A 15,033-nucleotide genomic window follows, 5' to 3' on the forward strand; every position below is an offset into this window, starting at 1 on the left:
CAGAACGCATGTCTTGCCCTCGCTTTGTCACGTCAAGGTCTGGGACCCGTTATGGGGCGACAGAAACGTCTTTGTGACGATCTGAGAAAGGGTTGGCGGGTGAGGGTAGGGGGGTGAGGGTAGGGGGGTGAGGGTAGGGGGGTGAGGGTAAGGGAACAGGGATCGGGGAAGGAGGAGAGGGAGTGAAATACAGAAATACGGAGAGAGGAGAGAAGGAGAGGGGAGAAGAGGGAGACGAGAGAGAAAAGAGATGAGGGCGAGAGGAGACGAGAGAAAGTAAGGAGGAACGGAGAATACGGGGTGTGAGAAAGGAAAAGGGGACGGGGAGAGAGAAAATGGGGAAGGGAGAGAGCGATAAGAGGAGGGAAGAGAGAAAGGGAGGAGGAAGAGAGAGAGAAAAGGAGAAAGGAGGAAGAAGAAAAAGAGAGAAGATTGGGAGTGAGCCAGTAAAAAATGAAAACAAAAAATAGCAGACGAACCGGGAGAGAGAGAGAAAAGAAAATCGAAGACAAAACGAATGCAAGAGCGAGAAGAGAGCAAGGGAGGTCTCCACACCGCCACCGGGAGGCTGAAACACTGCTGACCTTGAGCCCCGTGGTAGGAGGCGCTACGGACCCGTCTGCTGGCCACTCCACAGCTCTCCTCGCCGCTACCAGCTCACCCGCCCCCCCGTCCGTTCGTCCGTTCGTCCGTCCGCGCCCGGCTAGCTACCCGACCTCGCTTCCTAGTTGCTACACTTCCTACTTCCTCATCTTCCTCTTCCCTGCCCCGCCGCTAACCACTTCCTCGTGGCACCTACCCTTTCAGCCCCCGGTCGTGGCAATGACTTCTCATCATCTTCTTCGTCTACATGCCGCTTCTTTCTCATTTTCTTTCGCTCTCTCGATTTCTCTTAATTCCTTTATTTATTCATTTATTTTCTCTCCCTCTCCCTCCCTCTCTTTCTCTTCCTCTTACTCTCTCTCTCTGTCTTTCTCTCTGTCTTTCCCCCTCTCCATTTTCTTGGATATTTCTCCTCCTCTCCTTTCATCCTCCTTACATAAAGTCCCAAGTTAATTTTCTCCAAGCAGTGTTAACTACCCAATCACCTTAATTACCGCAAGTGCGAGTTTGACCCCGCTTATTAGCCGACTAACAAATATGACCCCGGTAATTGCCCAGCCAAGAGCCACGGTTCTTAATTAATACTTAACAAGAGAGTTCCCTCCTCCTCTCCGCTCCTTCCTCCTCCCCCCACCCTCCTCCTTCCTCTTCCTCCTCTCCTCTCCTTCCACTTCCTCCTCCTCTCTTTCCTCTTCCGCTTCCTCCACTCCTCTCCCTCTTCTTCCTAATCTCTTCTCCTTCCTCTTCCTCCTACCCTCCTCCTTCCCTTTCTCCTAACCCTCCTCCTCCTCCCCCTCCTCCTTCCTTTCCTCCCCCCTCCTCCTCCCCCACCCATGCAATTGTTTCCAAGCCTGCCGGCAACTGCTGACCTGCAATGAGATCATTAATTGAAGTAGTTGCAGAACGCACACACTAACACCCTGGGACACGATCTAACGAACAAACCCGCCACTTCCACACACGAAGGGGGGGGGGTGAGGATTTACAAAGGGAAATGAACAACAGAAACGTAGTCTTCTTGTGTTTGAGGATTTAAATGTGTGTGTGTGTGTGTGTGTGTGTGTGTGTGTGTGTGTGTGTGTGTGTGTGTGTGTGTGTGTGTGTGTGTGTGTGTGTGTGTGTGTGTGTGCGCGCGCGTGTGCGTGTGCGTGTGCGTGTGTGCGCTTGCTTGCTTGCTTGCCCATAATATTGTATCATACCAAGATGCGAAAAGTGTAGAAAAACCTATCTCTCTTACAATCCCTACTCATTTCGCATCTCAGCGCGCAAGAAGCCATTTACATTTCAAAAAAGAAAAGAAGAAGAAAAGGGAGCTTCGGCCATTATTTCACGCGTCGAGGATCTGCATACCAATAGTCACTTCTTTTGTCCGCTTGTCTGATGTTCAGGGTGAGCAGCACACATTACAATGTCAGAGGAACACTTTTCTCTCTATCCACATCTATTTCCATTTCTTTCGACTTTCTCTTCTCTTTTCCTCTCTTTCCCCCTTTCCTCTTCTCTATTCTTCTCTCTCTTCCTTCATCTCTCTCTTCTTCCTCCACTCTCACCTAATTCATCTCATCACCTCTTTCCTCAACTTCCCTCCTTTCCTTCTCTCCTCCTCCACTTCTCTGCCCACCAAAGATAAAAAAAAAATACCCAAATGTATCATAGTATTCTGCCCCTTTGCATCAGCCCAGAAGTCGAAATTACGTCTTGTCGCGCTCGCAATATTTTACTTGAATTTTCCGCCTCAGGGATCCCTTTCTCGTCGCGTCTTACGGAGGAGCTGAGATCTCCTTGGCAACTCGGCCCTGTCTACCAGGCCTCTTTCCTAACCTCCCGAGATGAATTATAGTCTAAAAAGGAAAAAAAAAGAAAAGAAAAAATACTACTCACGCACCCGATACTCTTATATTCTGAGATCCCGTACGGTTGACATTTAGCAAAAGGGTCTTTCCCAACTGGCATAAAAGCGAAGGATATTCACCCAAGCAGCGACGCCAGGCAACCTCTCCGGGCCCTGTTAACCTCGCCAACAGCTTCCAGGAACGTCGCAAATTGTTTCATTAATTTCACACCCGTTGGCACCGCTCACTCAACTCGGGCACAACTCTGGCACTCTCGCTACAACGGCAGATATCCTGGAAAAAAAAAACATTCACCGAAGAACACGATCGAAACAAAGACAATAAAAAATGCGAGAGAGAGAGAGAGAGAGAGAGAGAGAGAGAGAGAGAGAGAGAGAGAGAGAGAGAGAGAGAGAGAGAGAGAGAGAGAGAGGAGGAGAGAGAGAGAGGAGAGAGGAGAGAGAGAGAGAGTGAGAGAGAGGAGAGAGAGAGAGAAGGAGAGAGAGAGCGAGAGGAGAAGAGAGATAGAGAGGAGAGAAGAGAGAGAGAGATGCGCGCGCGGAGAAAACGTATCCTTAGAACCTCGGTAACCTGAACATATCGTATCCGCGAGAATCCCAGAATAATTCGTCTTGATAGCGTTACGCAACAAGGCGATCCTTTCTGGCCGAGGGGAATACTGTAATCTCCACTCAAGGCAAAGTTCTTGTTCTCTCGCCCGGTCTATTCGGCTAAACAAACAAAGGCAAAATGTCAAAGAAGGAGAGATAGCTGCTTTCGATACTGTTGCCATTTACACGGAATATGCAGCGACTCCGGCTCCTCCACTTAACATAAAAAACAACAGTTTTGACTGCAAGAAAAGAAGCAGCAGCCTCCTTGATATTTAAGCCCACAATATATTCCTTGTATTGGCTCGGTATTTCCCCTCCCTCTTACCGTTCTTACCCCCATCCCCCACTCCCCACCAAAACCTCCTCCTCCAGTATATACGCGGCGAGTCATTCTCTTCATTTATTTAACAAACCTCTTCGTTGGCATTTCCTTCGAATCGAAATCCAGAGAGTGAGGCATACTCTATCAATAAAGTCTTAAAGAAACAAATAAGAATTAAAATAAAACGGAAAATGCTTCCGCGCGCCGTAAGGAATGCCCGCAAGCAATGCCAGGCATCCCGACAGACGCCGACCGAGCCCCCGAGATCACACACGGGAGTGGTCATGTGTGTCAAGGAGTCTACACGCACACGCGCCACGCAACGCCGGCGGAGTGTCATTACGCGACGAGAAAGACGATTCATCTTGCTACCTCTGTGCGTCCTTCGGTGTCCTAAAGGTGGTCCTTCCCTTCGCACGGACGCCGCCCGCAGGCAATAATAAAAATAAAAACCTTGGTAACATGCCTTGTATATCCTGCCTGACTCCCGTTCTTTGCCTTCTTGGCCAGACATGACCAAGATACGGTGTTGCAAGGCTACATTTAAATGTCCTCAGGTGTCAGGTGGAAAATAGGTTGTCTTTACAATTATAAAATGTTTTACGTAATTCATTCATTTAAAAATATGTTCTTTATTCTTTACGGGAAATGAAAAATAATTATTTGCGCAACATTCATGACAAATTATTCGTAACAAACATCGCTCGTTCCTTTTGGAGGTTCAAAAAAATAAACAAATATGTATGAATTCAAGCTGTCCAAATACAACCCAACATTTCTGCATTAAAATGATACAGGAAATAAAAACTTTACCGATTACCAATGGAACACCTCACCTACACCCTCCCCTTCCCTCACCCACACCCTCTCCCTTCCCTTTCCCCTCTCCCCAGCACCCGACCCTTCCCCCTTCCCCTCTTCCTTTCCCCCTCCAGCTCACCCTCTCCCCCACCTTCCCTCACCTCCACCAAGGGACTTACCTCCCCGTGGTTAGTCCCAGCTACCTACTGTAGGATCTGCTCGGATTAGCCAGGGGATTGCTCCTTGTTCACAAAAGACCCTTACAATTAACGCGGTTCCTTTACAGCACTGGGACGCGCATTCTAGGGCTTGGTGAAGTGTGGGCAATTTCATCCCCAGAATCGATAGGATTTCAGGCAATTGTAGAGGCGGGAATATTCAATAAAAAAAAATTTAGAATCATGATCGTTTTTTTTTCTTCCTCCTACTTACTTTTCTTGTTTTATTTTTTAGTTATATCGTTTTCGCTTTCTTTTTTCATACGGGATACATACAAAAATGGAAAATAAAATAAAAATTGCGCCGCGACATTTCACTTCTGAATTATGATTTCATTTCCGGAAAACCTTAATTGGTACACTTCGGCGCATTCTGCTTCTCATTATTCTTTGAAAAAAAAAACCTCTTGTCTATTTTTTATATCTGTTTAATACTCACTCACTCACACTCACTCTCTCTCTCTCTCTAACACAATTACCACGTATATAAAATAAAATTTCCCAACAATTTAGACAATAATAGGCAATTTTACACACATGGAGATACGATTATATTCAAAGCCCGCATAAAACGGAAAATCCTCTCGCTCTACTAGCAAAGTATGTTTTGCGCATGAACTGCAAAAAAACTGCATTTCTACTTTAAAAATGCCTATTCCCTTCTTATAAATGAATAAAAAAATCAATACCTAACCTGGTACACCGAATCAACCACACACGATAATAACTAACATGCATTAATTAAAACCATGACGTCTGCAATCTTTCACCCGATCTGTCAATCATAATAGGAAAGGTGGGGGTAGGGGAGGGCGGAGTTCTCATGCCTATTTCCCTACACCAAACCCATCATTTCGCATTTATGCCATCGAGGAAAAGGACACACGATGCTCTCTGTTCCTTTAGAAGGGCGACACGCTTCGAATTTCACCAGGAAATGACAGCAGGACACAGGAGTTGTCCCTCGGTTCCTCCACACAAAGGCTCAGCTCCGGCAGGATCCAGTGCTTAAGCTTCCCCAGGACAAAATCAATGGCATTACCTTGCAAATGGTCGGGTTCCAAGCCTCCGTCGGGACTTAATCCAATGATAGCGAAGTAGTCGAAGAGTCTCTGGCTCTCCCTTTGGCTCGGGGAAGACATCTTTCGCTAAGGACTGTATACGGGACACAACATTGTATTCACCCACTGAGCATTAGACGCGCAGACTACTCTCTCACATGGTCAGATTGCTACTAACGCCGCTGGGTTCGTATCGCAGAAGCTGGAGAGGGATCGTTGCCAGATCTCGCCAGGGGATTTCTTCGCAGGCCGTTCCTTTTTCCCCTTTTTGGGCTCTGGTTTGCACTTTGGGGATAATAAGCTGTGTTGTTGTATAACATTAGGAGGGATTATATTTGGCAATAGGCTTGCATTTGGGAAACGTATGCGAGGGGTTGATAATTAGTCTGGTACGTTGTCGACTACAGGATGAAATGCGTTATCACTTTCCGTCAATGTTTTTAATTTCGCTAATAGAATTCATCAGTACATTTGAGATGTGTAATTTCTCTTTTCTTTTCATTCCATGAGAGGATGCAGGAATAATTGAATGTCAAAGAAGTAATTGGCAACTTCTCCCTCGAGTAGTTGCTACTAAAGAAAACTTTTGTCTTTTATGGTATACTAATATAAATTGAATCCTTTATTCTTCAGCGCATTTGGCATATGATTTTGTTGAGAAAATCAGCAAAGAACAATGTATACATTTATGATTATGCATATTTACATTTAATTAGTCAAAAGTGGTGCCGTAAATTTGCTTGAAACTCATGAGACGCGGAAATAATGAAAAATTGTGATGATGATAATGATGACCATGATGGGCATAACAATAACAATAATAATAATAATGATAATAATGATAATAATAATAACAACAACAACAACAACAACAACAATAATAATAATAATGATGATGATACAAAGAATAATTATAACAATAACAAGAACAATAATAATAAAAACAGTAATAGTAACCATTATAATCATCGTCGTCACCGTTATCATCATGATAATGATGATAATAATAATAATAATAATAATAATAATAATAATAATAATAGTGATGAGACAAAGAATAATTATAATATTAACAACAAGAACAACAACGATAATAACAGTAATAGTAACCATTATAATAATCGAAGTCATCGTCATCATCATCATGATAATAATAGTGATACTAATAATATTGATGATAATAATAATAATAATAATAGTAATAATATCAATATTAACAAAAATAATAACAATGCTGCTGCTGCTGATAATAATAATAATAATAATAATAATAATAATAATAATAATAATAATAATAACAACAGCAATATTAATAATACAATAATAATAACAATGACAATAGTAGTAGTAGTAGTAGCCGAGTAGTAGCAGTATTATTACGAATAATAATGCTAGTAATGCTAGTACTCTTCTTCTTTTAACGGTAGGTTCATGTCTGAGCCGCCGTGGTCACAGCATGATGCTTAATTGTAGTTTTCATGTTGTGATGCTCTTGGAGTGAGTACGTGGTAGGGTCCCCAGTTCCTTTCCACGGAGAGTGCCGGTGTTACTTTTTTTTTAGGTAAAATGCTAGTACTAGTAATGGTAATAACAGGAACAGTAGATACGGTAATAATTACACTGATAATAACTGTAATAGGAGTAGTAGATATGATAATGCTATAACTGATATTAAGGCGAAGATCTTAGGAAGGAGGTTAGAAGCCATACCACAGGAGAATTGACAAAAAAAAAAAAAAAAAAAAAAAAAAATCATAGTATTACTTGCAGTGATATGGATAGTCGCAGTTATCACTAATAATGATGATGTAATTCTGCTACTGGTATTGATGAAATCAGTGCTGATGGTGAAGTTAATGAGAATGATGATGGAAAGTGTGATCATGATATAAATATCAAGAATCTTCGTCACCACCATGTTGAGTACCTACCTACCCAACCACTTAAGTATTCACCAGTGTCTTATCACATATACTAAATTAGCCTGGAAGCCATGCCTATCTTCCACAGATAAGCTGACTGGTTCATATGCCAAGAGTAGGTCCGTGTTTGTTTATTCGCTGTGTATCCTCAGTTTGTGGTCAGGCATGTTTATCTGTATAATATTAAAATTAATGGCATTACCTTATTAGGGAAGGCGTATAAATATTAAACAAGGATTGCATTCTGTTCGAAGTGAAAGATGTAATTTTCAGAAACAGATTTGCCTTTCCTTTTTTTTCTAGTGAATTGAAAATAAATAGAAATATGTAGGATTAACAGTTACGGCAATGGACTGCAGACCATTTCTATAGTTTTCTCCTACCGATAATGTATCTGGTGTTCGTAGTCAATCTACATTCGTAGTTGTGCAAGCAATATGTAATAACTGCTTGTTGTTGATGTTTTGAGATGATGACATTTCTTTTGGCGGAGTGACTGTTGTTCTCAGCATTTTACATCCCCGTCTCGCCTAGCTTATGACAATAATTTACTGTCAGTTGTGTTCTGTGCTTAACTTCATTTGTATTTGTTTACATTTGTCAGAAAACAAAAGAAATAATGAATGGGGTTCTTTTGAAAACGATGATATCCTTAATATGGATGAGAACGTGACCCGTTTTTAACGTCATCTCGAGAAGAGTAGATCAAATTTTAAAATGTGAACACGGCGAGAATACGTGGACAGTGACATAGGAATTTTATATGATACGGTTAGCTTCTTACCTCGAAAACGGGACAATACTGATATATAGTGACTAGAGGCCCCCGTCCTCAAGAACCACATTTTTTATATACCAAATTGCATATAACGGCCCAGTTATAGCCTAAAAAATGTCCCTATTTTTTATTTTGGCTCACTCAGTTTACCTACTCATCACCCCCCCCCCCCCTCAAGAAAAAACGAAAATGACGCCCCTGATGCCAGAGTGTAATTTTAATACACTTCGCTTGAGGGTGCATATTATTCATCAGAGAGAATATGTTGGGTCGGTATAATATCTTGGACCTATCTCGTACTGAAGTAATTGTTTACCAAGAGCTTTGAAGTTCGTTGGTATTGCATTCACACAGGTTACGAGAAATCTATGATCTGAAAAATGACCTTGTCTTAAAAATTTCTTCCAGTTGTCACAGATAATCTCTAGTAGCAACCTCTAGCTAGTTTCTTCTATTTACAGCCACAGGGAGATTCTGATTTTTAACTAGTCTTCAATACGAATTATTGTACTTTTCCATATTCGTTTCAAGGGTGTCAACAGTATCAAGCTACAGTATTCAAGCGTGAGATCCGGAATATTTAAATTAGCATTTGGAACCTTTGTTCTCTCTCAACTCATTATGATGGATCAACTTTTATTCTGTAATGATATTTTAGGTTTTCCTCTCTCAAAATGTGGGTTACAAATCACAAACGGGTTACTTTATGTTACACGTCATCAACATCAGAGAATATAAAAAGGAACTCCGCACCAGTTACTTAAATAGCAGAGTCGACTATTAAATAATGACATATAGGAAACATCATAGTAACAATATAAACATAATGATAGTAAAAATAAAAACAACTACAAAATAATAAAACTGACAAATAGTTATGTTTATAAGGATATTGATAAATGATAGTTATATAATGACAATGATAATGAACATGATGGTTCTAGTCATGAATATATTTATAAAATGATGATAGTAATGATATCAATCATAATAATCAAATGAATATGTATTGAAAACAATAACCATTAACTACCAAAGTGATAATATTAAGACTGAAATAATGACAATAATAATCATTACTATTTTGATAATCACTAAAACCAATTTCATAGCTCAAGCAGTATTGTAAACATTTGTTATAATCGCCATTACTGCTGTAGTTAATGTAACTATCTTTTGAAAAATATATCAAGAAAACAACCGAAATATAAGTTATGTAAATCTATAAGAGTTTGTTTTATAACCTTGGTCGTGATAAAAAAGATAACATTTTACGAATAAACAAAAAAATAAAGATAAGGCTTTTTTTTTACTTAAAGATGGCGAAGTGGAAAAAGAAAGAAAAGAAATAACAAATGGAGAAATTTATAGTAATTGATAACAATAATGATAATGTCCATAGTTAAAATGGTGATGTCCATAATGATGGCACCAATAATACTGTAATAACAATAACATTAACAATAATAGTTATTGGAAGTAATAATAGCAATGATTGTGACAATAATAATAATGATGATACTGATAATAATAACAATAATGATAATGATAAGAAATATGATAATAATAATAATAATAATTATTATTATTATTATATTAGTAATGGTATTGATAATGGTAATAATGATAAAAAAGAACAATAACACTGAAAATAACAATGACAATGATAATAATGACAAATATTAATAATAATAATGATAATAATAATAATAATAATGATAATAATAATAATAAATGATAATAATAATAACAACAACGAAGACAATAACTGTAACCATTACAATAAAAAAAAGATAATATCTAAATTAATAATCGTTATAATGATGATGATGAGTAATAATAATAATGATAATAAAATATTAACATTAATGATAATGAAAATAATAATATTGATGATAATGATAATAATAATTATGAAGAAAATTATAATAATGAAAAAAAATATATATGAGTAAGCAACGATAGCGATAATGATAGCATGAATAAAATTGAAAAAATAGTAAAATGTTAAAAAAAAAAAGAAACAAAGAGAAAAGGCAAAGATATTGAAGGAGAAAAGTGAGGGAAGACATAACATATTAACGCGTTTGTCACGATTACCATGGGACGAAATAAACACGTGAATGAGGCAAACGCGCATGCGCACCGCTACCCTATTGATTGGCGATGATGTCCTGATAAAGGCATGCTGTAAATCTTCATTTCATTCGGTAGAATAATTACAAATGAAAGATTTATGATCTAGCACATCATGTGTTAGGGTGAAATAATCGTATTTTGATAAAAAGGGGGAAAATAAAAGAAAGTCGACAGGTGTTAAATCGAGAATTACTGTATTTATTTTCGTTATGGGTTATGCACACCTGGCTAAGTCGATAGCGTAGAGTTCCCCATGACAGTCTGAATTCCGTGAGAAACAAAAGCGCGGAAGAAACTATCGATTTTAGCCGAAGGTGTGTTTATTCACTTTGTCATTCATTTGTATGACTATTCGTCTGGGCAGTTGAGATTTATATTCATTGATTTGCTATATTCACAACCCAATAGAAACAAAGGAACTACTATATACGTAGAATACTTTTTTAAGTAGGCCTACGTATTAACTCAATTTTTACCGTTAATTCTCAGACATTTAAAGGGTGTTACTGAGGACTCCCACCATCTGGTCTAGGAAGTCGAAGGAATTCTAGTGAAAACCTACTAACCTTCGCTGAGGAAAATCCCCGTCACCTACTATGGACTCCTGAGTCATCCTATGGACATTGCTGCTGACAATGCCCGAGTCATTTGTGAGTTATGAATAAACTCCTAAAGAAGAAGTTTACTTGAATAGATAACGATCTGATTCGCTAATGCAATCTAACTCAAGAACAAGTTTTTAAACAGAAAAATGAGGAAAAGATCTAAAAAACGCTCTCTCTCTCTCTCTCTCTCTCTCTCTCTCTCTCTCTCTCTCTCTCTCTCTCTCTCTCTCTCTCTCTCTCTCTCCTCCCCTCCCCTCCCCTCCCCTCTCCCTCTCTCCCCTCACTCCCTTCCTCTCTCTCTCTTTGTTTTTGTTCTTCCATTTGTTAAAACATCTGCCTCTTCGCACTTAGCCCCCGCCCAACATCTAGGAATCCCACAGTCCAAATAAACAGATCCACAGCCCGTACAAATACACACAACACGATATGAACATCATACAGGACCCACAATCTCGAAGCGAAGACCCAATCCCTCGTATTCCAACTTGAGGGTAAGATACGTGAAGAAATGTAATTCGGTCTGATTACATAACAAGGCATGTTAATAGAGCTAACGAGGCAACACGAACAGAATACTCGGGTGTACAGTTTGCACATCGTACGAGGAGGGATGGAATGTGCGTCGCCTTGGGTATTCGATATCTGGATCTCAGATAGAAACACTCGCACAGACGTCTGCGTGTGCTTGTATCAATTTGTCTGTGTGTGTGCGTGCGTGCGTTATTTATAATTATTATCATTATAATAATAATAATAAATAATAATAATGATACTGATAAAAACAATGATACTGATAATAACAATGATAATGATAACAATCATGTTAGTAATAATAATGGTTGATGATAATAATAATGAAAATAATAATAACAACAATAAGAATGAAAATGATAATAATAACATTTGATATTATTATGATAGACCATTATCATTGTGATCATTATAATTATCATCATCACCATTATTATTATTATTATTATTATTGTTGCTGTATTATTATTATTATTGTTACTATTGTTATTGTTGCATTATTATTATTATTATTATTATTATTATTATTATTATTATTATTATTATTACCATTCATTGTTAACATTACAATTATTAATACTATTATCACTATGCTTAATATTACTGAAGGAAACATGCGCCCCTTTGAATCGTTACGTTGTACAGTGCCGTCCGTGTCCAGTAAAACGTGCACACATGATAGTACATAGTTTGCATTTTTGCAACTCAGTTTTATGGTTCATGGTTATTCTTATTATCGAGTTTTTCAATTCACGTTACCTTTGGAATGGCTGATGATTTCATCAAATGCCACTGTGTGGGGCGCTTGAAGTCCCCTCGTTAAAATGCATTTTCTGTACTTTGCACATAAATCTCTATATTTTTCTCTCTGTCTCTCTCTTTCCATCTTTACCTCACCTTCCCTGTCTCTTTCAGAGTGTTTCTCTCTTTTTATCTTTCTTTCCTTCTCTTCTATCAATTTGCCTCTACCTTTCTATTCTTCTCCTCCCCTGTATGTCTGTCTACTTTCCCCCCCCCCCTCTTTTCCCTCCTTTTCTGTCTCTTTGTCGCTGTCTGTGTATCTATCTGTCTCTCTCTCGACCTCCTTGCAGTCAATAAGACTAGCAAATCCGTGGCAACTGGGGATGATGGAATCACTTATGTCAGGCATTATTCGGTAAAAGTAAGTGGAAGAAATCTTGATCTCTTCATCTTAACCAAAATGGCAGGCATCTTGCCTACTACTTCAAAACAAGTAAATCATCTACCTTTGGCTTCCAAACAGAAAGGAACACAAATGTGTTGAGCATATTGCCTAAACGGGAGTAATGCACAGTCATCTTACTTTATAGATTTTTCGACAGAGACAGCCCCTTCTGGGCTTTGATAGCACGTTTCTGTTAAGGGTAAATGATTATCTATCTCTGATAAGAGCAAAAGCATGGTACTAACGTGCTTATGGTGAATTAGAGTTAGGCGCTCCCCTACACTATTTAACATACTTATGCTCTCTCTTTCCTAACTCACTTGTGAGTTAGGAGACCTATGCAGCATCTCTTTCTACACTGATGACATTCTCACTGAGCTATTTCCAGACCTCGTAAACTAACGAACATTTCAAGGTTGGGTTGGACTGTAAATATCGTATCACATAATTCTCGCTTAAATAAAAATGTTCAAAACACAAAGGAACGTTGCTTTGAGCGTTTAATACCATTAAAGCACATAAGCAATAGGTGTGTAGGTGCCTCCCTAAGAGTCTTAAGGTAGATTTATATTTAACTTGTTAGGTCCATGATAGACTGTGCAGGCTCAGTCCTTGTATGTTACCACAAAATGATCTTAAACTGTTTAAGTTATACAGAAGAATGCTATGAAAATTATACTTAGTTACCCAATAACTGCTAAAGTTCTTGTCATGAGGAAAGCAACACCTCCCCTCGATGCACAAGCGTGTCACCCTAGTCAACGTCTTACTCGGAATCAGACTCCTTTTGCTTCTTCCTAGACCACGAGTTTCCATTGTTTTGTCAAACGAGATTTGTTATAGAGTTAGGCATACCCGGCCTCGATACTCCAATTTAACACAGTCCGGCTTAAATTGGAAAGCTAAAACTACCTTTTAACAGGACTGATCAATAAGCCAATTTAGCACTTTCTCGCGCAGTGCAATTATCGCTCAATCAAATGATAAAAACGTGTTATCAGCAGTCCATGAGATCATGAGGGTCAGGACATGGTACCCTCTAGCATTATGAAAGTATTGCAGGGACATCAGATATGGATAAACTCTATGAAGTCTACCATAATGGACTCTCTCGGAGACCGCAGGTTACACTGATTAGGCTGCGCATAGGAAACCAGTACAGTATACAATGTGCACAGACTGTAGTTTTTGGAGGCCAAATCAGATTCGTAGCAACACTGCAACACGTGGATAATTTCACCCATTATATACTTTATTGTACGGAAACTTCGTGTTATCGATCAAATATCACTGTCCACATGTCCATTGATTATACCAGTTTTATAATAAACACTGGTTTTGTCTTTGAGGTGATTAGTGATATATATATATATATATATATATATATATATATATATATATATATATATATATATATATATATATATATATATATATATATATATATATATATAAATTTTCTTACCGAACAGATGATAAGTGAATAATGCAAACACAGTGGCACAGCCCTTCATGCATGTAAAACTAATGTCTAACTGATAGCCCTGTACATTAATAGAAGCACAGCCAGTTCAGATAGATGCTTTGGCATCCTACCCTGACTTCTTGCAGGACATGTACGCTGTTCTCTAAACAGATTCTATGAAATCAAATCTCTCTCTCTCTCTCTCTCTCTCTCTCTCTCTCTATATATATATATATATATATATATATATATATATATATGATATATATATATATATATATATATATTTATATATATATTTATCTATCTATCTATCTATCTATCTATCTATCTATCTATATATATGTGTGTGTGTGTGTGTGTGTGTGTGTGTGTGTGTGTGTGTGTGTGTGTGTGTGTGTGTGTGTGTGTGTGTGTGTGTGTGAGTGATTGTGTGAGTGAGTGAGTGAGTGAGTGAGTGAGTGAGTGAGTGAGTGAGAGTGAGTGAGTGAGTGAGTGCGCGCGCGTGCGTGTGTGTGGATATGCATGTATGTATGTATATATATATATATATATATATAAATATATATATATATATGTATATATATATATAGAGAGAGAGAGAGAGAGACATATATATTTATATATATATATATATATATATATATATATATAGAGAGAGAGAGAGAGAGAGAGAGAGAGAGAGATAGACATATATAGATAGATAGATAGATAGATAGATAGATAGATAGATATGCAGATATACCGTGTGGTTGGTGTAACATATGTATGTATGTATGCATGCATGTATGTATGTATGTATGTATGTATGTATGTATGTATGTATGTACGTATGTATGTATGTATGTATGTATGTATGTATGTATGTATGTATGTATGTATGTATGTATGTATGTATCTGCATATATGAAACAGACTGAGACAAAGCAAGACCGGGAGAGACAGAGGGAGTGACT

General features: G+C 38.3%; 1 protein-coding gene across 4 annotated transcripts in view; it reads right to left on the reverse strand.

The window, feature by feature from the left end:
- LOC119595788 (DENN domain-containing protein 5B-like) overlaps nucleotides 1-5,626 on the reverse strand; it is a 109,439-nt gene extending 103,813 nt beyond the window's left edge. For 3 of the 4 annotated variants that reach the window (XM_037944953.1, XM_037944955.1, XM_037944956.1), the window contains exon 1: nucleotides 5,433-5,626. In XM_037944953.1, the coding sequence (XP_037800881.1) occupies nucleotides 5,433-5,532 (100 nt within the window). In that variant the 5' untranslated portion in view covers nucleotides 5,533-5,626. The remainder of the gene's footprint in view (nucleotides 1-5,432) is intronic. The other variant, XM_037944954.1, reaches the window with a different exon arrangement.
- Between the last annotated feature and the right edge of the window lie 9,407 nt (nucleotides 5,627-15,033).

The sequence above is a fragment of the Penaeus monodon genome, chromosome 36 (genome assembly GCF_015228065.2).
Source record: "Penaeus monodon isolate SGIC_2016 chromosome 36, NSTDA_Pmon_1, whole genome shotgun sequence".
In the NCBI taxonomy this organism is placed as follows: Eukaryota; Metazoa; Arthropoda; class Malacostraca; order Decapoda; family Penaeidae; genus Penaeus; species Penaeus monodon.